The 26,954-nt window shown below is 43.2% G+C and overlaps 1 protein-coding gene across 3 annotated transcripts; it reads right to left on the minus strand.

The window, feature by feature from the left end:
- On the minus strand, positions 1-26,595 carry LOC112068685 (phospholipase B1, membrane-associated). Of its 3 annotated transcripts, none has more exons than XM_070438274.1 (38): positions 26,330-26,592; positions 25,312-25,365; positions 24,930-24,993; positions 24,545-24,576; positions 21,621-21,702; positions 21,483-21,534; positions 21,303-21,380; positions 21,117-21,182; positions 20,968-21,026; positions 20,599-20,674; positions 19,645-19,755; positions 19,454-19,519; positions 19,270-19,341; positions 18,030-18,104; positions 17,843-17,903; positions 17,576-17,634; positions 17,311-17,390; positions 17,111-17,154; positions 14,880-14,988; positions 14,648-14,699; positions 13,914-13,994; positions 13,699-13,764; positions 13,297-13,403; positions 12,890-12,971; positions 12,664-12,768; positions 12,426-12,521; positions 11,776-11,847; positions 11,475-11,552; positions 11,154-11,214; positions 2,602-2,660; positions 2,383-2,450; positions 1,934-1,977; positions 1,261-1,363; positions 1,016-1,067; positions 660-740; positions 483-548; positions 295-389; positions 1-166 (listed from the first exon to the last, which is right to left on the minus strand). In XM_070438274.1, exons 1-38 carry the CDS (start codon positions 26,403-26,405, stop codon positions 16-18), a joined length of 2,835 nt encoding a protein of 944 aa, XP_070294375.1. In that variant the 5' UTR covers positions 26,406-26,592; the 3' UTR covers positions 1-15. The 3 variants fall into 3 exon arrangements, with proteins under 3 accessions (XP_070294375.1, XP_023991653.2, XP_070294376.1); XM_024135885.2 differs by having other exon boundaries at positions 24,545-24,579; XM_070438275.1 differs by lacking the exons at positions 1-166; positions 295-389; positions 483-548; ... (1 more) ...; positions 1,016-1,067; positions 1,261-1,363 and having other exon boundaries at positions 1,961-2,047; positions 24,545-24,579; positions 26,330-26,595.
- Positions 26,596-26,954: the final 359 nt, after the last annotated feature.

Here is a 26,954-nt window from a genome sequence, read left to right on the forward strand (position 1 = left end):
TATATATATATATATTTAATGAGCCCGTCCTCCCCAATTAAGGTGCCACCAACCTCCTGTGTTCAGACCCTGTTCTGCACTTACCTGGTATTCCTGGTTGATCCGATTGACCTCTGTAAGCTCAGGAGAGTTCTCTTCAGGGTTGAAAAAGCAGGGGCAAGCATTTCTGTGCRTAACAAAGACACTTGAATGGAAAACATTCACTAACGCTGTGAATATACACATTCTACAGGCATATGATGCAGTGGGTGTAGCTATCGTCTTCGTAGGGAAATGTGGAGTTTTCATACAAACCTCTGCATGAGGGTGCAGACCAGAGCGTCCTTAGTCACTCTCCTCAATGGATCCATCTCCAGAACCTCGACAACATTGACCATTAACCTCGGTACCTTAGAGAGAGATGGAGGGAGATGGCATGATATTTGGCTTAAGATCTTAAAATTCTGAAAATGATTCTGAAAAGCAAGCCTTCCATCACTAACCTCTTTGTACAGCATGTCCAAGCTCAACATCAGATTCTCACTGTAGTTCTTGGGTGTAAGGTTGTTCTGTGTAAAGTAGAGCATAAAAAACACTTTAACACTATTTTTGRACACTACCACTATTAAAATTATAATAATTGCCCACGGTATGTTTGACTTTAAGATAAGAATACATACCTGGTCCATGCAATAATCACAAAGATCTCTGGCACCAACGAATAAGGTCACTAGCTTCCAATCATGTTCAAAATGCACCTTCTGTGTGCGTGTAAAGAGGGAGACAATGACAAGAGAGACATACTGTAGCTATAGATGATCATACYCTCATAATACAACAATATGTCATTATTCTTAGAAACTGAGTCCAGTATAACTATTCAACACAGTGATAGAGTCATGGAAGAGGTGTGCATCCCAAACGGCACCCTGTCCCCTATGTAGTGCACTACTTTTGACCAGGGCCCATAGAGCTCTKGTCAAAAGTAGTGCACTATGTAGGGAATAGGTGCCAATGGGACATAGACCAGTCTCACCTCGTCATCTTTCATGGCCTTGATGAGAGCTTGGACTTGGGCTGGGATCTCACTAGAAGAGACAAAGAAACGTTTGTTAAAACATAGTGTTTATTATGCCTTTGTTCAAATGAGAAGACAGGACAGGAGAAACTGATGGGGAGGTGATGATACTTAAAAAAGAGGATTGGAAATAGTGTTACTGGAAAAAGAGGACAGTGAGTGGATGAGGGCACAGAGAGGTCTAAACTTATCTCTCTACTCACAAGGCCTTGGCTCCAGGCACCGCCATGTTGAAGCCACTATTCTGCAGGAAGCCCTGACCCTTGGAGAAGCCATAGAGAGAAGGGTTGAATTTCTTCAGGATGTCTGAGAGAGAGAGAGAGAGAGAGAGAGAGAGAGAGAGAGAGAGAAAAAGTAGAGATGGAAAATAAGCAGACATTTCATTATCAAATGGTCCATTTTAGTTTTATTACAGAGAGAGCGCTGCCAGCTGGATAAACCATGTTTCCTCTATGCAAGGTGGCTGCAGTCCAGAGGAATGTCATGAGATCATATGCTGAGACTGCCATCTTGTGGATGTATCTGTAAATGCTGAAAATCTACTGTCACAAAATCATTTGCACTGGGTATTCATTCACAGGAGGTTGCTGAGGGGAGAACAGCTCTTAATAAWGTCCAGAACGGAGCAAATGGAATGGCATCAAACACCTCGAAACCATGTATTTGATACCATTCCACTAATTCCGCTCCAGTCATTAACATGAGCCCGTTCTCCCCAATTAAGGTGCCACCAACCTCCTATGTATTCATTGCAGCCTTTCTCCAACAATGTTACAGAAATAGTCATATGTGAAGTTATGGCTCATTTGGATAATTTTAATGGACAGATAAGGTGAGCCAATAGGATGAGAGAGACAAGAGAAAACAGTGACTCACTTGGTAGTGTGGTGACAGTGTTCAAGGCCTGGTCTCCTCCGATGCTGCAGAAATACACACACATTTAGTCCATTTCCCTGTTGACCAGTGTTCAAGGCCTGATCTCCTCAGATGCTGAAGAAATACACACACGTTTAGTCCATTTCCCTGTTGACCAGTGTTCAAACAATCTGGCAGTATCAATGTKCTCTGCAAGTGGTCCATAACATGTATGCTATGCATTTGGACTATGTTGGTGCATGATTTATTACAGAATGTATGTACAGTATTTTGAGTCTCATAGCAAAGGGTCTGAATATTTATGTAAATAAGGTTTTATGTCTAAAAACCTGTTTTTGCTTTGTCATTATGGGGATTTATGTGTGTAGATTTATGAGGGGGAAAAAACAATTTAATAACAACATTTGGAAAAAGTCAAGGGGTCTGAATACTTTCGGAATACACTGTACCTCCATGACACTCCTTTATACTGCGTGTTGAGCTGCAACACGTTCTTTGCCTTGGCTCCAACTGCTGCCTGCAAACAAATGACAACAAAGGCACATGAACAACCCACCATGTAAAGAATATGTCCTCTCAGCACAAAGGATAATATAAAAGTCTGACAGGCAAGTTTTGTTCTACACGCACACATGCACGGATGCAGGCACATGCATACACACACTTACAGTGTTTGAGTCTCCCAGTGCTGCCACCACCTTGATGTCTCCTGGTCGCAGCTTATGAACTGGGGACAGAGGCACAGATTGATCAATAAACACAAATACACTCCACTTCCCATAGTCCATAATGTTACAACATAGTTATCATACACTGCTATAATTTGTTGGGTTTTGACACCTATCTCAGACCTATAGTGTGATTGGACACCTATCTCAGGCATATAGTGTGATTGGACACCTATCTCAGACATGTAGTGTGATTGGACACCATCTCAGGACATATAGTGTGATTGGACACCTATCTCAGACATATAGTGTGATTGGACACCTATCTCAGACATATAGTGTGATTGGACACCTATCTCAGACATATAGTGTGATTGGACACCTATCTCAGACATGTAGTGTGATGGACACCTATCTCAGACATATAGTGTGATTGGAACACCTATCTCAGGCATGTAGTGTGATTGGACAACCTATCTCAGACATGTAGTGTGATTGGACACCTATCTCAGACATATAGTGTGATTGGACACCTATCTCAGACATGTAGTGTGATTGGACACCTATCTCAACATATAGTGTGATTGACACCTATCTCAGGCACTGATAGTGTGATTGGACCACCTATCTCAGACATATAGTGTGATTGGAACCACTTCTCAGACATTATAGTGTATTGGACACCTATCTCAGACATATAGTGTGATTGGACACCTATCTCAGATATAGTGTGATTGGACACCTATCTCAGACATATAGTGTGATTGGACACCTATCTCAGACATTCAGTGTGATTGACACCTACTAACATGTGTGATTGGACACCTATCTCAGACATATAGTGTGATTGGACACCTATCTCAGGCATATAGTGTGTTGGACACCTATCTCAGCATATAGTGTGATTGGACACCTATCTCAGACATAAGTGTGATTGGACACCTATCTCAGACATATAGTGTATTGGACAGCCTATCTCAGACATATAGTGTGATTGGACACCTATCTCAGGCATATAGTGTGATTGGAACACCTATCTCAGGCATTAGTGTGATTGGACACCTATCTCAGGCATTATAGTGTGATTGGACACCTATCTCAGACATATAGTGTGATTGGACACCTATCTCAGACATATAGTGTGATTGGACACCTATCTCAGGCATGTAGTGTGATTGGACACCTATCTCAGACATATATGTGATGGACACCTATTCAGACATATAGTGTGATTGGACACCTATCTCAGCATATCAGTATGGACACCATCTCAATTAGTGTGATTGGCACCTATCTCAGGCATATAGTGTGATTGGACACCTATCTCAGCATGTAGTGTGATTGGACACTATCTCAGACATATAGTGTGATTGGACACCTATCCTCAAGGCATCTGTAGTGTGATTGGACACCTATCTCACATAGTGTGATTGGACACCTATCTCAGACATATATGTGGATTTGGACACCTATCTCAGACATTAGTGTGATTGGACACCTATCTCAACATATAGTGTGATTGGACACCTATCTCAGACATGTAGTGTTTATGTATAGAGGCTGCTGTCTTATACATAGACTTGAAATCACTGGCTACTTTAATAAACAGAACACTAGTCACTTTAATTATGTTTAAATATCTTGCACTTCTCATCTCATATGGATATACTGTATTCTATACTATTCTAATGTATCTTAGTCTATGCCGCTATGACATTGCTCATCTATATATTTAATATTCTTGATAACATTCTTTACTTTGTGTGTATTGGGTATATGTTGTGAAATTGTTAGAATTACTTGTTACATACAGTTGAAGTCGGAAGTTTACATACACCTTAGCCAAATACATTTTAAACTCAGTTTTCCACAATTCCTGACATTTAATCCCAATAAAGATTCCCTGTTTTAGGTCAGTAGGATCACCACTTTATTTTAAGAATGTGAAATGTCAGAATAATAGTAGAGGAAAATATTTATTTCAGCTTTTATTTCTTTGATCACATTTCCAGTGGGTCAGAAGTTTACATACACTCAATTTGTATTTGGTAGCATTGCCTTTAAATTATTAACTTGGGTCAAACGTTTAGAGTAGCCTTCCACTGTCATGTTTGTCATTGATTATCTTGTCTTGTCCCTGTGCTTCCCTTCTATTCGTTTTCCCTTGCTGGTTCTATTAGGTTCGTTCCCTCTTTCTATCCCTCTCTCTCCCCCTTCCTCTCTCCCTCTCTCGCTCTCTCTCTCTATCTTTCCTGCTCCCAGCTGTTCCTCATTCTCCTAACTACCTCATTGACTCTTTCACACCTGTCCCCTATTTTGCCCTCTGATTAGAGGCCCTATTTCTCCCTCTGTTTTTCGCTGTCTGTCCTTGTCGGATCCTTGTTTGATGTTTGCTGTTTCTGTGTCCTTGTTCCGCCCTGTCGTGTTTCCGCCCTTCTTCAGATGCTGCGTGTGAGCAGGTATCTATATCAGCTACGGCTGCGCCTTCCCGAAGCGACCTGCAGTCTTGCGTCGCGTATCCAGTTGTTCCCCTCTACTGCCTAGAGGATTTCAGTTTCCTGTTTGACTCTACCTGTGATATATATCCAGGATTATCGTTTTTGTTATAGACTAGATAAAGACTCTGTTTCTGTTAAGTCGCTTTTGGGTCCTTATTCACCACATAACAGAAGGATCCGACCAAGAATGGACCCAGCGACTACGGCTTCTCGCAACACTGCCGTCGAGATCCAGGGAGCAATGCTCGGCAGACACGAGCAGGAATTGTCTGCTGCTCGTCATGCGTTGAGACCCTGGCCGCTCAGGTCTCCGACCTCTCAGGACAGTTTCAGAGTCTTCGTCTCGTGCCACCAGCTACTTCCTGGTCTTCCGAGTCTCCGGAACCTAGGGTTAATAACCCACCTTGTTACTCGGGCAGCCCACTGAGTGCCGCTCCTTTCTCACCCAGTGTGATATTTGTGTCTCTCTCCAGCCAACACATACTCAAGAGAGAGAGCTCGGATCGCCTACGTCATATCACTCCTACTGGTCGGGCTCGGGAGTGGGCACAGCTATCTGGGAGGCAAGGGCTGAGTGTACTAACGATTATCTGAACTTTAAAGAGGAGATGATACGGGTTTTTGATCGTTCAGTTTTGGGAAGGAGGCTTCCAGGGCCCTGGCTTCCCTATGGCAAGGTGATCGATCCATAACGATTACTCTATAGAGTTTCGCACTCTGCTGCTCCAGTGACTGGAACGAGCCGGCGTTGCTCGCTCGTTTCTGGAGGGACTCCACGCTGAGGTTAAAGATGAGATTCTCTCCCGGGAGGTTCCTTCCAGCGTGGACTCTTTGATTGCACTCGCCATCCGCATAGAACGACGGGTAGATCTTCGTCACCGAGCTCGTGGAAGAGAGGTTTGCGTTAACGGTGTTTCCCCCTCTCCGCATCTCAACCATCTCTCCCACCGGCTCAGAGACTGAGAGCCCATGCAGCTGGGATGTATTCGCATCTCGACTAAGGGAAGGAACGGAGAATCACCAACCGCCTTTGCCTCTATTGCGGTTCTGCTGGACATTTTGTCATTTCATGTCCAGTAAAAAGCCAGAGCTCATCAGTAAGCGGAGGGCTACTGGTGAGCGCTACTACTCAGGTCTTCCCATCAAGTTCCTGTACTACCTGTCGGTCCATCTACGCTGGACCGGTTCGGCTTGCTTCCTGCAGTGCCTTGATAGACTCTGGGGCTGAGGGTTGTTTATGGACGAAGCATGGGCTCGGAAACATGACATTCCTCTCAGACAGTTAGGGGAGCCCACGCCCATGTTCGCCTTAGATGGTAGTCTTTCTCCCAGTATCAGATGTGAGACACTACCTTTAACCCTCACAGTATCTGGTAACCACAGTAGACCATTTCTTTTTGATTTTTCGTTCACCTTTTACACCTTTGTTTTGGGTCATCCCTGGCTAGTATGTCATAATCCTTCTATTAATTGGTCTAGTAATTCTATCCTATCCTGGAATGTTTCTGTCATGTGAAGTGTTTAATGTCTGCTATCCCTCCTGTTTCTTCTGTCCCCTCTTCTCAGGAGGAACCTGGTGATTTGACAGGAGTGCCGGGGAATATCATGATCTGCGCACGTGCTTCAGTCGGTCCCGAGCCAACTCCCTTCCTCCTCACCGGTCGTATGATTGTTGTATTGATCTCCTTCCGGGGACCACTCCCCCTCGGGTGGACTATACTCTCTGTCGGCTCCCGAACGTAAGGCTCTCGAGAGTATCTGTCTGTTTCTCTCGACGCCGGTACCGTGTGCCTTCTTCCTCTCCCGCCGGAGCGGGGTTTTTTTTTGTTAAGAAGAAGGACGGTACTCTGCGCCCCTGCGTGGATTATCGAGGGCTGAATGACATAACGGTTAAGAATCGTTATCCGCTTCCCCTTATGTCGTCAGCCTTCGAGATTCTGCAGGGAGCCAGGTTCTTTACTAAGGTGGACCTTCGTAACGCTTACCATCCTCGCGCATCAGAGAGGGGACGAGTGGAAGACGGCGTTTAACACTCCGTTAGGGCATTTTGAATACCGGGTTCTGCCGTTCGGTCTCGCTAATGCTCCAGCTGCTTTTCAGGCATTAGTTAATGATGTACTGAGAGACATGCTGAACATCTTTGTTTCGTTTACCTTGACGATATCCTGATTTTTTTCACCGTCACTCGAGATTCATGTCGACCGTTCGACGTGTACTCCAGCGCCTTTTAGAGAATTGTCTCTACGTGAAGGCTGAGAAGTGCGCCTTCATGTCTCCTCTGTCACATTCTCGGTTCTGTTATTTCCGCTGAAGGCATTCAGATGGATCCCGCTAAGGTCCAGGCTGTCAGCGATTGGCCCGTTCCTAAGTCACGTGTCGAGTTGCAGCGCTTTCTCGGTTTCGCTAATTTCTATCGGCGTTTCATTCGTATTCGGTCAAGTGGCTGCCCCTCTCACAGCTCTTACTTCTGTCACACGTGCTTTAAGTGGTCCGGTTCCGCCCAGGGAGCTTTTGATCTCCTCAAGAAGCGTTTTACATCCGCCCTATCCTTGTTACTCCTGACGTCACTAAACAATTCATTGTCGAGGTTGACGCTTCAGAGGTGGGCGTGGGAGCCATTCTGTCCCAGCGCTTCCATTCTGACGATAAGGTCCATCCTGCGCTTATTTTTCTCATCGCCTGTCGCATCGGAACGCAACTATGATGTGGGTAACCGCGAACTGCTCGCCATCCGCTTAGCCCTAGCGAATGGCGACAGTGGTTGGAGGGGCGACCGTTCCTTTTGTCGTTTTGACTGACCATAGGAACCTTGAGTACATCCGTTCTGCCAAACGACTCAAGCACGTCAAGCTCGTTGGGCGTTGTTTTCGCTCGTTTCGAGTTCGTGATTCTTATCGCCCGGGAAATAAGACAAAAGCCTGATGCCTTATCCCGTCTCTTTAGTTCTTCTGTGGCTTCTACCGACCCCGAGGGATTCTCCTGAAGGCGTGTTGTCGGGTGACTGTCTGGGGAATTGAGAGACAGGTAAAGCAGCACTCACTCACACTGCGTCGCGCGCGCTTGTCCTAGGTAACCTTCTTCGTTCCTGTCTCTACTCGTCTGGCTGTTCTTCAGTGGGCTCACTCTGCCAAGTTAGCTGGCCACCCCGGCGTTCGGGGTACCCTTGCTTCTATTCGCCAGCGGTTTTGGTGGCCTACTCAGGAGCGTGACACGCGCCTTCTCGTGGCTGCTCGTTCGTTCGTGACTGCGCGCAGACTAAAGTCAGGTAACTCTCCTCCTGCCGGTCGTCTCAGACCGCTTCCATTCCTTCTCGACCATGGTCTCACATCGCCTTAGACTTTATTACCGGTCTGCCTTCGTCTGCGGGGAAGACTGTGATTCTTACGGTTGTCGATAGGTTCTCTAAGGCGGCACATTTCATTCCCCTCGCTAAGCTTCCTTCCGCTAAGGAGACGGCACAATCATCATTGAGAATGTGTTCAGAATTCATGCCTCCCGTTAGACGCCGTTTCAGACAGAGGCCCGCAATTCACGTCACAGTTTTGAGGGAGTTCTGTCGTTTGATTGGTGCTTCCGTCAGTCTCTCTTCCGGTTTTCATCCCAGTCTAACGGTCAAGCAGAAAGGCCAATCAGACGATTGGTGCGCAATTACGCAGCCTTTCTTTTCGAAACCCTGCGTCTTGGGCAGAACAGCTCCCTGGCAGAATACGCTCACAACTCGCTTCCTTCGTCTGCTACCGGGCTATCTCCGTTTCAGAGTAGTCTTGGGTACCAGCCTCCTCTGTTCTCGTCCAGTTCGCCGAGTCCAGCGTTCCCTCCGCTCAGGCTTTTGTCCAACGTTGTGAGCGCACCTGGAGGAGGGTCAGGTCTGCACTTTGCCGTTACAGGGCGCAGACTGTGAGAGCCGCCAATAAACGTAGGATTAAGAGTCCTAGGTATTGTCGCGGTCAGAGAGTGTGGCTTTCCACTCGTAACCTTCCCTTACGACAGCTTCTCGCAAGTTGACTCCGCGGTTCATTGGTCCGTTCCGTGTCTCTCAGGTCGTCAATCCTGTCGCTGTGCGACTGCTTCTTCCGCGACATCTTCGTCGCGTCCACCTGTCTTCCAGTCTCCTGTGTCAAGCCTTTTCTTCGCGCCCCCGTTCGTCTTCCCTCCCCCCCCCCGTCCTTGTCAGAGGGCGCACCTATTTACAAGGTACGGGATCATGGACATGCGTTCTCGGGGACTGGGTCACCAGTACTTAGTGGATTGGGAGGGTTACGGTCCTGAGGAGAGGAGTTGGGTTCCATCCTCGGGACGTGCTGGACCGTTCGTTGATTGATGATTTCCTCCGTTGCCGCCAGGGTTTCCTCCTCGAGTGCGCCAGGAGGCGCTCGGTGAGTGGGGGGTACTGTCATGTTTTGTCATTTTTATCATGTCTTGTCCCTGTGCTTCCCCTTCTATTCGTTTCCTCTGCTGGCTTATTAGTTAGTTCCCTCTTTCTATCCCTCTCTCTCCCCTTCCTCTCTCCCTCTCTCGCTCTCTCTCTCTATCGTTCCTGCTCCCAGCTGTTCCTCTTCTCCTAACTACCTCATTGACTCTTTCACCGTCCCCTATTTTGCCCTCTGATTAGAGTCCCTATTCTCCCTCTGTTTTCCGCTTCTGTCCTTGTCGGATCCTTGTTTGATGTTTGCTGTTCTGTGTCCTTGTTCCGCCCTGTCGTGTTTCCGCCTTCTTCAGATGCTGCGTGTGAGCAGGTCTATATCAGCTACGGCCTGCGCCTTCCCGAAGCGACCTGCAGTCTGTGGTCGCGTATCCAGTTGTTCCCCTCTACTGCCTAGAGGATTTCAGTTTTCCTGTTTGACTCACCTGTGATTATATCCAGGATTATCGTTTTTGTTATAGACTAGAATAAAGACCTGTTTCTGTTAAGTCGCTTTTGGGTCCTTATTCACCAGCATAACATCACAAGCTTCCCACAATAAGTTGGGTGAATTTTGGCCCATTCCTCCTGACAGAGCTGGTGTAACTGTCAGGTTGGTAGGCCTCCTTGCTCGCACACGCTTTTTCAGTTCTGCCCACACATTTCTACAGGATTGAGGTCAGGGCTTGTGTGATGGCCACTCCAATGCCTTGACTTTGTTGTCCTTAAGCCATTTTGCCACAACTTTGGAAGTATGCTTGGGTCATTGTCCATTTGGAAACCCGTTTGCGACCAAGCTTTAACTTCCTGACTGATGTGCTTGAGATGTTGCTTCAATATATCCACATAATTTTCCATCCTCATGAAGCCATCTATTTGTTGAAGTGCACCAGTCCCTCCTGCAGCAAAGCACCCTCACAACTTGATGCTGCCACCCCAGTGCTTCATGGTTGGGATGTGTTTCTTCAGCTTGCAAGCTTCTCCCTTTTTCCTTCAAACATAACGATGGTCATTACGGCCAAACAGTTCTATTTTTGTTTCATCAGACCAGAGGACATTTCTCCAAAAAGTATGATCTTTGTCCCCATGTGCAGTTGCAAACCATAGTCAGGCTTTTTTATGGCGGTTTTGGAGCAGTGGCTTCTTCCTTGCTGAGTGGCCTTTCAGTTATGTCAATATAGGACTTGTTTACTTGGATATAGATAATTTTGTACCTGTTTCCTCCAGCATCTTCACAAGGTCCTTTGCTGTTGTTCTGGGATTGATTTGCACTTTTCGCAAAGTGAAATAATCTGTAAACAATTATTGGCAAAATGACTTGTGTCATGCACAAAGTAGATGTCCTAACCGACTTGCCAAAACTATAGTTTGTTAACAAGAAATTTGTGGAGTGGTTGAAAAACGAGTTTTAATGACTCCAACCTAAGTCTATGTAAACTTCCGACTTCAACTGTATTACTGCACTGTCGGAGCTAGAAACACAAGCATTTCGCTAAACCCGCAATAATCATGTGTATGTGACCAATACAATTTGATTTGATTGGTTAGGTAAGGGGGTTGGACAGATGTCATGCAACCAGGTCATTGACCTTCCCTTAGCTATGCACTTCCTCTTATGAAACCTTGTCATCTCTTAACACACTCACTCTCACCTGATGTAGGCACAGAGGTGGATGGAGCAAAATTCCCACAAGAGAAGTCACTTCCCCAGTTCTGGGAGAGACGACAGACAGACAGGCAAACCGACAGGCAGACAGACAGGGAGACAGACAGACAGACAGACAGATCAAAGTGAGACAGTATTTTAACACATTTCCTTCATAAATGCCACCATACCTAAATTAATGATGAACACAGTTCTTTAATAACTGCTGTCATTATCCATTATCACTTGAAAGTATTAGCCTGGTCCACCTTATCAACACATGTTTTACTAGAAGTCACAAAGATTTGAACCTGGGTGGGTGGCCTACCGTGATTGGTGGAGGTGTTGGGGAGGGTTCCTCATAGGTGTAATTGCTGTTGACATAGGTCCGCACGAATGGTGAGGTCTTGGGGGAAGACAGAGATACATTTGAATAAGCTAAACATWTAGTACTATCAACACTTTATATTCATTAACTGGCATATGTTCTTATCGCACTCTTCTTTGTAAAATCTCATAAGAGTGACCAAAATATAGTCAGTTAAGTTAATGGCATGAAGTGATGTGAAGACGACACAGTACTTCTGTAGTTGCTACAATTGTAAACATGTGGAGCCATAAGACTGTACCTTAGAGGGGCATTTCACAGGGATACCATCATCAAAGTACAGTTTGACAGTCTTCTTGCCCAGAGGCTCCAGCTAAGGGAAAACCAAGAGCAAGAAGAATGATTGGGAGGCCCTGGTGCACAACTGAGCAAGCGCACAAGGACATTAGAGTGTTTAGTTTGAGAAACAGACGCCTCACAAGTCCTCAACTGACAGCTTCATTAAATAGTACCTGCATAGTACCTGCAAAACACCAGTCTCAATGTCAACAGTGAAGAGGCGACTTCATATATTGTGACAGTGTCAAGAACTACAGGAAACGTATGATCTCTGTAATTGCAAACAAAGGTTTCTGTACCAAATATTAAGTTCTGCTTTTCTGATGTATCAAATACTTATGTCATGTAATAAAATGCAAATTAATTACTTAAAAATCATACAATGTGATTTTCTGGATTTTTGTTTTAGATTCCGTCTCTCACAGTTGAAGTGTACCTATGATAAAAATTACAGACCTCTACATGCTTTGTAAGTAGGAAAACCTGCAAAATCGGCAGTGTATCAAATACTTGTTCTCCCCACTGTGTATGACATGTCACATGTATTTATGACATGACAGGCTCTATATAATCTATCGATGGATATATTGTGACAGTGTTATTGAGTCTCACCATGTTATTCCAGAGAGCGCGGGCTATCAGAGTATGGGTCTTCTGACTGAGATGGAAGCAGTCAGGACTGAAGTAAGTACGGTCTGGACGTCCGTCCTGTGGGTGAGACAGAGTGGACAGTTTGAGTGTGTGTGTGAATGTGTGTGGCACTATGAAAGGGCATTGGAATCACACAGATTGATCAGTTAATCTATTGTTGATTCACAGTCAAGAGGAGTGACAACGCAGTGTGCCTAACCTCTGTCTGGGGAACGATGATGTCTCGTAGGAAAGGCTGCAGGACCACCGTGAAGTTGTTATGGGTGTCGTATCGTCCTGATTCCACAAGCTCATGCAGTCCACGCTGAAAGAGGTTAGTTTGTTTTTGTTATTGGTAATTAATCATCACGCACCATAGTATTTACCATAGAGTTAAGTATAATATTGTGGTCCCACATGCACTGCAGAATTAGTCTTTGCCATACCTGATAATCTCTGTTCAGACCATTGAGTTGACGAAGTGCTTCAGAACCCTCCTTTGGCGAGATGACACAGGGACACAGAATACTGAAGGAGAGACACAAGATTAGGTGTTATTGATYTTCATTTCAGAGATCAGGTGTTATTGATCTTCATTTCAGAGATCAGGTGTTATTGATCTTCATTTCAGAGATCAGGTGTTATTTATCTACATTTCAGAGATCCATTGGCACATTTCCCTGCATATGTCAAACATATGAAAGTGGTGGCTTGATGAGGAGGATTATAGATAGGCTGCATCTAGATTCAAAGTGTGCACTTGCACATTCCCCATCATGAATTTTACAATGGTGAAAACTCCTTCCAGCAAATGCTCTAGTTAGATTCTCCACCTGCAGGGACGGACACTTACTTGACAAGCCAGGTAGGGCACTTGAGATCTGCATTTAAGTCTGTGTGCATCTGTCTCAGGACGGGGATGTAGAGTGGCTCCACCAGATTGACCAGGACTCTAGGGACCTTAGGGGGGGAGACAGAGAGACAGAGAGAGACAGAGAGACAGAGAGAGACAGAGAGAGTCAGAGAGAGACAGAGAGAGACAGAGAGAGCAGACAATGAGAGAGAGAGAGAGAGAGAGAGAGAGAGAGAGAGAGAGAGAGAGAGAGAGAGAGAGAGAGAGAGAGAGAGAAGGTTTTTTAAATTGAAAAAAGTAATTGAAAACAGAGGAAAGCTTGTGCTATTTGATCTGTAAATGTAAGAAGGTGGAAAAGGGACAAATTCAGAGAAAAAACTGTGACACGCCTACAGCTCCTACCTGTTTATGAAGGTAATCCAGAGACTCACGAATGTGTCGCACATAGTTCTCAGTGGAGTAAAACAGCTGTGGGACAATAGCAGGTAGTGACAGTCAGAGCAATGGAACATGCACATCCAGTACAGTATCACTGCAGACGGAGTTGTTAGAGAAGGTTATGATACAGAATGGTGTCGCACTGTATTGTAACGTATACACATCATATTGGTACTCACAGAGCTGTAGCAGTAGTCACACATGTCATTGCCTCCAATGAACAAAGTGATCACTTTCCAGTCTTCTTGGAAATTAACAAGCTGTGTAAGAGGACATGTTCAGATAATATGAACTTGTGTATTATATCAATCTATGTGTGGTAGACAGTGGTGTTAAGTACAAATACTTTAAAGTACTACTTAATTCGTTCTTTGGGGTATCTGTACTTTACTTGACTATTTATTTATTTAACTTTTATTTCACTACATTCCTAAAGAAAATAATTTCTTATTCAACTTTTTACTCTATACATTTTGCCTGACACCCAAAATTACTCATTACAATGTTGAATGCTTAGGAGGACAGGAAAATGGTCCAATTCACACACTTATCAAGAGAACACGTGGTCATCCCAACTACCTCTGATCTGGCAGACTCACGAAACACAAATGCATTGTTTGTAAATCATGTTTGAGTGTTGCAATGTACCCCTGGCTATCCGTAAATTTAAAAAACAAGAAAATGTATTTATACTTTTACTTTCGATACTTAAGTATATTTTAGTAATTACATTTACTTTTGAAGTATATTTAGAACCAAATACTTTTAGACTTTTACTCAGGTAGTATTTTACTGGGTGACTTTCACTTTTACTTGAGTACATTTCTATTAAGGTATGTATACTTTTACTCAAGTATGACAATTGGGTACTTTTTCCACCAAGATTCAAATATAATTCAGGATAGTCTCTAACCGAGTCATTCTTCATCCTGGCAACCAATGCTCGCACTTGTTCTGGTATGTCTCTTCAAAACAAACACAGACAATCCAACATCACCATTCAGCAAATAAAAACAAAAAAAACTATTCAGTATAAAACCTATTCAGTACATATTCAGTAAAACCTATTCAGTAAAATATAGTCAGTCAGTGAGGCAGGTATGTCTGGATAGAAAATGATCAAATAGATGGGTGATGAGACTTACTTGGCTTTTCCACCGGCCACAGCCTGGTTGAGGAAGGCCTGAGGGGTGTGCTCTTTGCCTTTACCAACTGAGAAGCCGGTCAGGGAGGGGTTAAACTCACGCAGGATATCTGAGCAGCAACACAAAAGAAAACGACACATCATTCCAACCTGGACACATTGATCTGGGTAGCCCACATTGAACCACCAAAACCAGAAGCCATGGATTACAGGCAACATCCGCACTGAGATAAAGGGTAGAGCTGCCGCTTTCAAGGAGCGGGACTCTAACCCGGAAGCTTATAAGAAATCCTGCTATGCCCTCCGACGAACCATCAAACAGGCAAAGTGTCAATACAGGACTAAGATCAAATTGTATTACACCGGCTCTGACGCTCGTCCCTATGTGGCAGGGCTTGCAAACTGTTACAGACTACAAAGGGAAGCACAGCCACGAGCTGCCCAGTGACATGAACCTACCAGACGAGCTGAATTACTTCKATGCTCGCTTCGAGGCAAGTAACACTGAAACATGCATGAGAGCACCAGCCGTTCCAGACGACTGTGTGATCACRCTCTCCGTAGCCGTTGTAAGTAAGATCTTTCAACAGATCAACATTCACATTCGCAGGGCCAAACGGATTACCAGGGCGTGTACTCCGAGCATGCACTGACCAACTGGCAAGTGTCTTCACTGACATTTTCAACCTGTCCCTGACTGAGTTTGTAATACCAACATGTTTCAAGTAGACCACCATAGTCCCTGTGCCCAAGAACACTAAGGTAACCTGCCTAAATGACTACCGTCTGTAGACTACCGTCTACACGTCTGTAGCCATGAAGTGCTTTGAAAGGCTGGTCATGGCTCACATCAACACCATTATCCCAGAAACCCTAGACCCACTCCAATTTGCATACCGCATCAACAGCTGCACCATCGAGAGCATCCTGACTGGTTGCATCACTGCCTGGTATAGCAACTGCTTGGCCTCCGACCGCAAGGCACTACAGAGGATAGTGTGTACGGCCCAGTACATCACTGGGGCCAAGCTTCCTGCCATCCAGGACCTCTATGTCAGGGGGTGACAGAGGAAGGCCATAAAAATTGTCCAAGACTCCAGCCACCCTAGTCGTAGACTGTTCTCTCTGCTACCGCACAGCAAGCGGTACCGGAACGCCAAGTCGAGGTCCAAAAGGCTTCTTAACAGCTTCTACCACCAGGCCATAAGACTCCTGAACAGTTAATCAAAGGGCTACCCAGACCCCTCTTTTACGCTGCTTCTACTCTCTGTTTATAATCTATGCATAGTCACTTTACCTACATGTACAGTACATATTAACACAATTACCTCAACTAACCGGGCCCCCGCACATTGGGGGGCCCGGTATGTCACGTTCCTGACCTTATTTCCTTTATTTTGTCTTTGTTTAGTATGGTCAGGACGTGAGCTGGGTGGRCATTCTATGTTATGTGTTTCTATGTTGGGTTCTTTTCAATTAGCCTGATATGGTTCTCAATCAGGGGCAGGTGTTTTACGTTTCCTCTGATTGAGAACCATATTAAGGTAGGCTGTTCACACTGTTTGTTTGTGGGTGATTGTTGCTGTGTTTGTGTTTGTTGCACCACACGGTACTGTCTCGTTTCGTTTCGTTCGTTCTTTCCTGTTCGTGCGTTCATTGTTATATGTTCTCAAGTTCAGGTCTGTTTACGTCGTTTTGTTGTTTTGTTGTTTTGTCATTTATCAAGTGTGCTTCGTGTTCGTCTTTCTTTAAATAAATCATTATGTCTTCATACCTCGCTGCATATTGGTCCGATCCTTGTTCCTCCTCAGACGAGGAGGAGAACGAACGTTACACTGTACCGGTTCCCCCTGTATATAGCCTCGCTTGTTATTTTAATGCTGCTGTTTAATTATTTGTTACTTTTATTTTTTTWAATTTACTTAACACTTTTTATCTATTTCTATTAACTTCTTAAAGCATGTTTGGTTAAGGGCTTGTAAGTAAGCATTTCACTATAAGATCTACACATGTTGTATTCGGCGCATGTGACAAATAAAATGTGATTTGATTTGATAATGATACACATAGGAGAACGGTATTTTACTTACTTAATGTACATGTGTAAATGTGAATTCCAGCATTTTATCAATATTTTGGCTACATTTTGGTAACATTTTGGCAACAATTTGGGTACATGAGCAGCTTGATAACTAAAACAAGATGACAGCGTTAAAAGAAAAGGAGACTCACTGGGAAGAGTGGTGACAGTGGTGAGGTTCTCGTCACCACCGACACTGAGAAACACAAAGACAGAATATAAACTGGTTAGGGATGCCAACCATATAGATTAGTGTTCACCCCTCCCAGGTAACACACAGCACAGAAAGATGAACTGACATTGACAATCCACTCTGTACAATTGTTTTATTACAGGGGTGATAAGGACCCACCTCCATGATAAACCMCGGTACTGCGTCGTAACATCCAGTAAGTTGTTAACACTGGATCCCGATCCGACACCGTTGCCCGCCTGCCGACCAGTCAAAGAGAGTGTTATAGATTATAGCAATAGCATGAGTTTAATAATACAGATAGAAATCACACATGATAAGTGACAGCCCTACAACTGGGTAATGTAGATTAGCTCACAGTATGTAAAGTAACTCAATCATGTACTACTACAGAAAAAAGGTAAACAAGGAGTAGGTGACTTACTGTCAGAGAGTCTCCCACTGCAGCTATGACTTTGATATCGCCAGGCCGAAGGGCGTGAACTGTGAATGCATAGAAGATGGATCAGGTGATGAGAATGGCGTAAGGCAAACTTTATCCAGGTAGCCCTATCAGAAACCTGTTGACACCTACCTGTCCTTTCTCGAAAAGTTGAATGTTCCATAACTCAGTAATATCAGGGTACACTGCCTCTATTTCAACAAATAACTCTAAAAGCTGTATACTGTATATTGAGAGGATTCATCTTACCTGAGGTGGGTGGGGAGTTGGAAGGGCTATGGTCCTCGCAGGGCATATGAGTGCCCATGATCTGATGACAAGACACGCAGAGCACATCCAGAGTCATTACCATGTATAATGTGTACACAGACACCACAATGTGCAGGGCCCTACAGTACATCAGCCGTGATCAACAGGCCTGACAACAATAACTCACAGGGTCGAAAAGAGGAGAGAGCTCATTGGTGTGATCTGAGGGAGAGTTCCGCTCTGTTCTCAAGAAAGGCCAGTCCTATTGGAGAGACAGGGGGAGAGAGAAAGCGTGAGACAGAGAGAGATAAAGAGAGACAGAGAGGAGGACAGATGAATGTATAAAGGGTGGAAGATGAGGATCATTAGGGTTAAATCATATCATTGACTGGGTGGTTCGAGCCCTGCATTCTGATTGGCTGACAGCCATGGTATATCAGACAGGTATGACAAAACATGTATTTTTACTGCTCTAATTATGTTTGTAAACAGTTTATAATAGCAATAAGGCACCCCGGGGGTTTGTGGTATATGGCCAATATACCACGGCTAAGGGCTGTGTCCAGGCACTCCACGTTGCGCCTATATTGGCCAAATATCACACCCCCTCGGTCTTATTGCTTAATCATACTATATTGTGTGTTGAGATGTTCATCTAGAGTAGCTCGCTGTAATGGGATTATTTAAGATGAATAAAGTTCATATTTAATTTAGAGTGATCAACACAATGTTTAGCATATTTGGAATTTCTGTAATACACATACTTGCCAGGGTTCTATTTGTAAAACTCAAGGTGCAGGTTGATGGTCACTAGACTTGTTATGAATTATTGTCATATCTGATGATAGTGGTTGACGCCCGACTGGAGGTACAAGGACCAAGAACACACTGATTATTCAGTGTTGTATCGATGGCAATCTATGAACACTTTATGATTCTGTAGCAGCTGACAAAGTCACTGTCTCTCAGGCTGGTGTTTATAGAACATCTGATTTGGATACAAAAGGCCCGTCTCCAAGAGGCCAGTTAGACATTTTCTCTGCATGTGTCTCCCTGTTACAACGTGTAATAAACCGGATAGATTTTTGATTGACTTGACCAATGATTGATCTCCATTTTGTTCACCTGGAAATTCCTATTACACTCAGGTTTACACTCATATACTGTATGTACATTATATTCTATTAATCCCACAAATGTACTGTACGTGACAGATTTCAGGACTGGGTTCAAATAGTATTTGTTTTCTTTCAAATACTTTAGCTGCAGTTCATTGAGCTTGTCTGGTCCAATGGAACCAATGCATCTTCCCCAAGTGCAAACCCTGCTCATCTGGCAGTCGACAGGCCCAGTTAAACGCTGAAAGTATTTGAAAGAAAAACAACCCCAGGTCAGGTATGTGTTGGAGGCTTGCCGCGCTCTCTCACCTCACTGGGGCATGGCACCGAGATGATCATATCATTGTTCTCCATGTTCTGCTGGCCTATGGTGGGCTGCAGCTGAAAAACAGAATTTAAAAAACAGTAAATTCTCCTTTGTTTGTCTCGACTAGGACTGAGAGCAGAGACAATGCGTGTGTTAGCAGCATGGGTAGTATATGGTGTGACTCACCAAGTTGGCCCACATCTGTACGGCTAGTTTGTCTGTGTGTAATGCACCCGCTCTGGGGGCAGCGCTCTGTACATAGATGAACATTTGTGTTACACACACACACATCAATAACAATTCAGCTCTGCATCACACAGTGAGAGTCACATTAATGTATAAAAAATTGGGGGAAGCTTCAATGGCTTGTCACTCACAATAAAGGAGGCTGGGTCTGCTGTGATAAAGGGGACATCCTGCAGTAGGACAGTGAAGTCATCTTTGTTGCTGTACCACTGCTTCTCCACCAGGTGTCCGCCAAGGGACTCCTACTGACCACCGTGAAAAAGAGTTAACTATATACAATACACCTATTTAGCTGAAATGTTGGTCCACTAAATCCACAGCAAGGAGAGATGAGTGTGCAACTTTATTTTTCACTTGTATAGTCCCCTGTACTACAACCTGTTCTGTTCATATGTTGTTTATTCTATTTTGCAGTATGTCTTGTAAGGAGTTTTTATGATACCATTGTGTTTGGTTGAAATCAGACAATAAAATGCAATCTAATCTTATCTTATTTATATGGGGACAACAATATAAACAGGACATAGGTCAGGGATCGTCAACTAGATTCACCCGCGGGCCGATTTTTTTATAAGAGGATGGTTGGTGGGCCAGAACATCGTTACAAATCATTTGTAGACTGCAATTTGATTGCAAGAATCACAAACAGATATAATATTTGACAAAAACATGATCATTTCAAACCTTGCTTACATTTGTATACGATCACGTGTCTCTCTATTATGCGTGGGAATACTTGGGAACAGATTTCCAAAATTAAATTAACTGGTAGGTTTTTTTTGTCCGACAATTTAGGGGGGGGGGGAATAAAAACACAGTGGGGCCAAATTCGGCCSGTGGGCCKCCAGTTGGGGAACCATGACATAGATGTTGGGGAGATAGGGGAGATCACATTGATGTAAGTTATGGATGTAAGACATTGATGATGTAAAACATTGATGATGTAAGACATTGATGATGTAAGACATTAATAATGTAAGACATTGATGATGTAAGACATTGATGATGTAAGACATTGATGATGTAAGACATTGGCGATGCAAGACATTGATGATGCAAGACATTGATGATGCAAGACATTGAACCTGCAGGACTTGAGTAAGCATGGCCCTCAGCAGTCTGAGCTCCCATTCATGTCTTTCCTCCATACATTGACACATCCTGGCAATAGACATATAAGCAATCAAACCAAACATCTACCAGCTAGTCACTATAAATTCACAGAATCGTTTAAAAATCCAGAAAATCAAATCTAATTATATTCGTTATGTACACAGTTTACAGCAGGTATAAAATATGCAGTGAAATGCTTGTGTGCTAGTACCCTTAACATAACAGTACAATAATCAATATAATTATTGCACTGCAATCAGTCAAATAAAATTAAAATAATAAACTCAGGGAATGAGTGCACTGACTGATTAAGAAGATATGCTATTGGTGGAGAGTATCACCTGTTCTGATGAACATATTCTCCATCCCACACTGCAACATTGACAATGGTCTGCTTCAACTGCAAATACATTATGAACAATGTTAATGATCACCTAAATTCATGTGCTGTAGCATCGCTAAGAGTGTCACACAAGTGTCCAAAACGCACCTGTGACTGCAGCACCTGCAGAGCAAGATCCACCTCCTGGACAGCAGCTGTGACAGTCTCGCTGAGCTGTATAGACACAAACACACAACACTCACTCAAAGGAACGTAGCTAATAACACTGTAGTGTCATGAAATGCAGACTTTCACTTAAATCCAGGCGTGTGAGGTGAGTGTTTGGCTAATGACCTGGTCATGACATAAACAGAGCTCATCCACCTGGACGAATAGCATCACCAGCTTCCAGTCTGCGTCTAGATCAACGGCCTATTGGAGAGAAGTACAAGACACAGTCAGAGATGAAAACCAGTACAGGGAGGCTGTTAGGCCAATGTGTTGGGTTATGTAGAAGGAGAGATACTAGAATACCTGGTTCCTCCTGAGGGTGAGAGACAGTTCCTTTGCCTGCTCCACAAGAGCTCTGCAAATGAATTAAACATTGTCTGAAATACCATTTTTTTCTTTCTTTCATGCTCTCACAGGGAGCTGAGTGTATCTGTGGTTTACCTGTGCTGTGAGGATTCAGAATAGAGGTTTGTCTGACCAGGAAGACTACTGGTCATTGCAGGGTTAAACATGGTCAGCAGCTCTGAAGTGACAGAGAGAGGGGAGGAAGTTGCTTGATTATTAGTGAAATCAACATTGCATATGCACATTACTTAGCACATTAGTATGGGGTGAAAAAAGCACTATTAGAAATGGCTAACAGGTCTTTACTATCAACTAACTCTGACACACAGGTAGAGTTAGTTGGTTCCTTATACAATAAAATAAATGGATGCACATGCAATCTGTTTGATGAGACAAGTATGGCATCTAGGACTTTCTTTGTACTAACACACAGTAAGTACCATGTGAGTTGAGAGTACAGTATAATGCTCTATCGCTTTCATCTTTATTAATGTTCTTTTTCGATTGTGTGAGAGGTACAATAGTCTTTATCTCTTCCGTGTGAAATGCTTTGTGTGGAAATTGTTGGCAGCAAAGTTGCAATTTGGTGATTCTATCTTGGCTTATTGTTAGTGGTATCAGGGTTGGTCCTGATATCAGACCAATAACGATATCACACAGTAGTGGGAGGTTAACTTATATTAACCTCTTTTAAAACCAATTACTCTCAATGATACTAATTGATACTGCAGTAATCTACAATAACCTATTAGACATGGAAGACTGTTCAATAGTTACAGTAAGTTTTATAAGAGCAGGCCTGACAATCCCATTATCTCAAGTAGGTAACTAAACTGATTTAATTTCCCTCCAAATGTACACTCTTTTCAATGCTTTTATCCTTTTCAAGCACAATCTTATCTTCAAAAATGGTTAAAAGGCCTAAATTATGTCTGGTCATAGATTATCTGGATGAAATTAAATAAACGTTCAAYTTACAGTTGAAGTGGGAAGTTTACATAGACTTAGGTTGGAGTCATTAAAACTCGTTTTTCAACCACTCCACAAATTTCTTGTTAACAAACTATAGTTTTGGCAAGTCGGTTAGGACATCTACTTTGTGCATGACACAAGTAATTTTTCCAACAATTGTTTATAGACAGATTTATTTCACTTAATTCACTGTATCACAATTCCAGTGGGTCAGAAGTTTACATACACTAAATTGACTGTGCCTTTAAACAGCTTTGAAAATTCCAGAAAATTATGTCATGGCTTTAGAAGCTTCTGATAGGCTAATTGACATAATTTGAGTCAATTGGAGGTGTACCTGTGGATGTATTTCAAGGCCTACCTTCAAACTCAGTGCCTCTTTGCTTGACATCATGGGAAAATCAAAAGAAACCTTCCAAGACCTCAGAAAAATAATTGTAGACCTCCACAAGTCTGGTTCATTATTGGGAGCAATTTCCAAATGCCTGAAGGTACCACGTTCATCTGTACAAAAATTAGTACGCAAGTATAAACACCATGGGACCACGCAGCCGTCATACCGCTCAGGAAGGAGCCGCATTCTGTCCCCTAGAGATGAACGTACTCTGGTGCAAAAAGTGCAAATCAATCCCAGAACAACAGCAAAGGACCTTGTGAAGATGCTGGAGGAAACAGGTACAAAAGTATCTATATCCACAGTAAAACGAGTCCTATATCGACATCATCTGAAAGGCCGCTCACCAAGGAAGAAGCCACTGCTTCAAAACCGTCATTAAAAAAAGCCAGACTATGGTTTGCAACTGTACATGGGGACAAAGATCATACTTTTGGGGGAAATGTCCTCTGGTCTGATGAAACAAAAATAAAACTGTTTGGCCATGATGACCATCGTTATGTTTGGAGGAAAAAGGGGGAGGCTTGCAAGYYGAAGACCACCATCCCAACCGTGAAGTACGCGGGTGGCAGCATCATGTTGTGTGGGCGCTTTGCTGCAGGAGGGACTAGTGCACTTCACAAAATAGATGGCTTCATGAGGATGGAAAATTATGTGGATATATTGAAGCAACATCTCAAGACATCAGTCAGGAAGTTAAATCTTGGTTGCAAATGGTTCTTCAAATGGACAATGACCCCAAGCATACTTCCAAAGTTGTGGCAAAATGGCTTAAGGACAACAAAGTCAAGGTATTGGAGTGGCCATCACAAAGCCCTGACCTCAATCCTAATTTGTGGGCAGAACTGAAAAAGTGTGTGTGAGCAAGGAGGCCTACAAACCAGACTCCGTTACACCAGCTCTGTCAGGAGGAATGGGCCAAAATTCGCCCAACTTGTTGTGGGAAGCTTGTGGAAGGCTACTCTAAACGTTTGACCCAAGTTAAACAATTTAAAGGCAATGCAACCAAATACTAATTGAGTGTATGTAAACTTCTGACCCACTGGGAATGTGATGAATGAAACAAAAGCTGAAATAAATCCTTCTCTCTACTATTATTCTCTACTTCTCTCTACTATTATTCATTTCACATTCTTAAAATAAAGTGGTGATCCTAACTGACCTAAGACAGGGAATTTTTACTTGGATTAAATGTCAGGAATTGTGAAAAACTGAGTTTAAATGTATTTGGCTAAAGGTGTATGTAAACTTCTGACTTCAACTGTATATATATATACACATGATGAGGGTCAGATTGCAAATGGAGGAAATTTGGCATGGGGAGGAGGAGGATCTGTCAGCAGACCAACATGTCTTATCAACCAATCTTATCTCTTATCAACCAATCTTATCAACCAATCAAAGTGTGTTTTATTGAGATTTTATTTGACAGAGACTATCATTTTAGTGCTTAAGGTCACAGGAAATTGGCTACGTGTTAGGATTCTTTAGAATTTGTCAGCTATTTTTGTGTGTGTACTTGTGTGCGTGTCTGTGTCTGTGTCTGTCTGCCTGTCTGTCTGTGTTAATAGCCTGCGTTTGTTGTCTTCTGGTTCAGATAACTGATTTGATACATCAAGGAGCCCCTCAAACCCCCCAAGAATAGCAGGCTTACCATGAAGTCTCAATAACACTCTGGACAGCTCACTGCTTTAGGGAGAGAGAAAAACAGAAGTCTGGAAAACCTTTCTGTGTTCACATTGAATCAGTGTGGTTTTATGTTTTATATAACCTTTATTTAACTAGGCAAGTCAGTTAAGAACAACTTCTTATTTACAATGACAGCCTACCCCGGCCAAACCCGGACGACACTGGGCCAATTGTACACCGCGCTATGGGACTACAAATCACGGCCGGATGTGATAGAACCTGGATTCGAACCAGGGACTGTAGTGACACTTCTTGCACGGAGATGCGGTGCCTTAGACCGCTGCACAACTTGGGAGCCCTGGTAGTGTCCCCTTATCTATCAAGGTTAGAGAAATTGATGTGTTGCTTACCTTTGTGTGTGGGGCAGTCCAATGGCCGAGAGCACAGCCACATCTGAGGGTCTGACACTGTGCGCTGGAGAGAAAGGAGTGAAATTAGGAGACCGCTAAAGACCGCATTGGTTGATCGTTCAGAACAGCCAACTCAACTCAAAAAGGACTAAAGAGACTGAAGATAGATCTCTATATTCTAGGTGTCCAGATATAGAGCTGAATTAACCCAGACAGATCTCTATATTCTAGACGTCCMCACATAGAACTGAATGAACCCAGATAGATCATGCCGGCTACAAGACCAAACCATATGGTTCTTAGATCAGTTAAGATGTACTTTACATCCTCAGCAGTCAAGCCATTGTATATCACTAATGACTGATTGTTAGTGAACACTCACCTGAGGACGGAAGGGACTCGGAGAGAGAGGTGTGGGTGCAAGGCATTGCAGAGGCTGGGAATAACAGAGGAGACATTACAGGTCACATACTATAGAGCAGGGTTCCACAATTATGAATGAACTCTCAAAAATTATTCAAACATTTTGCTCAAAACTTGGGCGACCAAATAAAGTCACCTGTGGGACCGAATTTGGACGTAGAGCGACTTTATTTGGTCTCCCAAGTTTTCTGAGCAATATGTTTTAATAATTTTTGTTGTTGGACATAAAAGACTGGAAAATTACCATAAMATCTGCTCAAAGTGATTAAAATAAGTATTCCCACACTTAAATAGAAAGACGTGATCATATCCCAATGTAATCAAAGTTTGAAATTATTCTGTTTTTGTCAAATACTATATCCGTTTTGGATTCTAGCGGTCAATTTGCAGTGTACAAATTATTTATAACTATGTTTTTGCCCCTCGACCATCGGCTCAAGGAAAAATCGCCACACGGCTGAATGTAATTGGGGACCCCTGCTTTAGAGATTAATAAAGTATCTATTTATTCTCTCTCTATGTTACAAATACTGCCACAATGCATTCACGAATATGAGTTTAACACTGTAGTTTTTCAAAATTTAGCTCGATGAGTGTTATCTTCTTCGAAAAGAGAAACAGTTTTTAACAGAACACATTCAACAGGAATCCTCCCCTATGATGTTGTCATACAGTAGAAACAAGAGAGTTCATTGCCCCCTATGATGTTGCCATACAGCAGAAACAAGAGTTCATTGCCCCCTATGATGTTGCTATACAGTAGAAACAAGAGAGGGTTTAATTGACAAGGTCCCTAAGATATTACTTTATGACAATAATCACTACAGGAATACAACTTGACTCTACTTGCAAATGTTCTTCAATATCATTCCTGCAAACCTAAGACAAAAATACACTGATATTCTTCACTTTACCCAGTTACTTTTATATGTAAAATAATCAGATCATTTGAATAGGCTATAGAAGTGCATAGAAACCTGTTGCCGTGGGGAACCCCAGCAAAGCTATAACCAGTAATGGAAGCATCCTTCGTCTGTCAATGTTTGTCCTCATATAGCCACCAGTTGTCTTCTGTCTGTCTGTCTTTCTGTTTGACTGTCTGTCTGTTTGTCTAACAGCTCCGCTGTCTTGGCGTATTGTCCATTACCGTCTTGCTTTCCTCTACCTTGCTGTTTGATGTGATTTACAGATATACCTGTCCATGGTAAAGCCCACACATCATGTATATGCATAGTGGGAGGGGTTGGGCTCACGTTCAAGGGAATGGATGGAAGAAAATGAAAGCACGGACGAGAGAGAGAGAGAGAGAGGAGATAAAAGATGGGGGTTGCTTTTATGTTTGAGATTTATTTAATCACTGCACTACCTTTCATAAAACTGACTGAAAATCATTGTTAACAACATATCATGCCATGTGACGAGCCAATATTGGGGGTTAGGCTAAATATATAAGTGGGGTGAGTTGCTTATTGGTATTGTGAGAAAGTGTGTTTTGTGACATAATGTATCACCTAGAAAAGTTGAGCTGGCACAGCACCAGCAGAGGGATGGAATTTGTAAGAGTTGAAGCTCAATTCAATTAATTCTGCATTTCGATATTTA

The sequence above is a fragment of the Salvelinus sp. IW2-2015 genome, unplaced genomic scaffold, assembly GCF_002910315.2.
Source record: "Salvelinus sp. IW2-2015 unplaced genomic scaffold, ASM291031v2 Un_scaffold648, whole genome shotgun sequence".
Taxonomy (NCBI): domain Eukaryota; kingdom Metazoa; phylum Chordata; class Actinopteri; order Salmoniformes; family Salmonidae; genus Salvelinus; species Salvelinus sp. IW2-2015.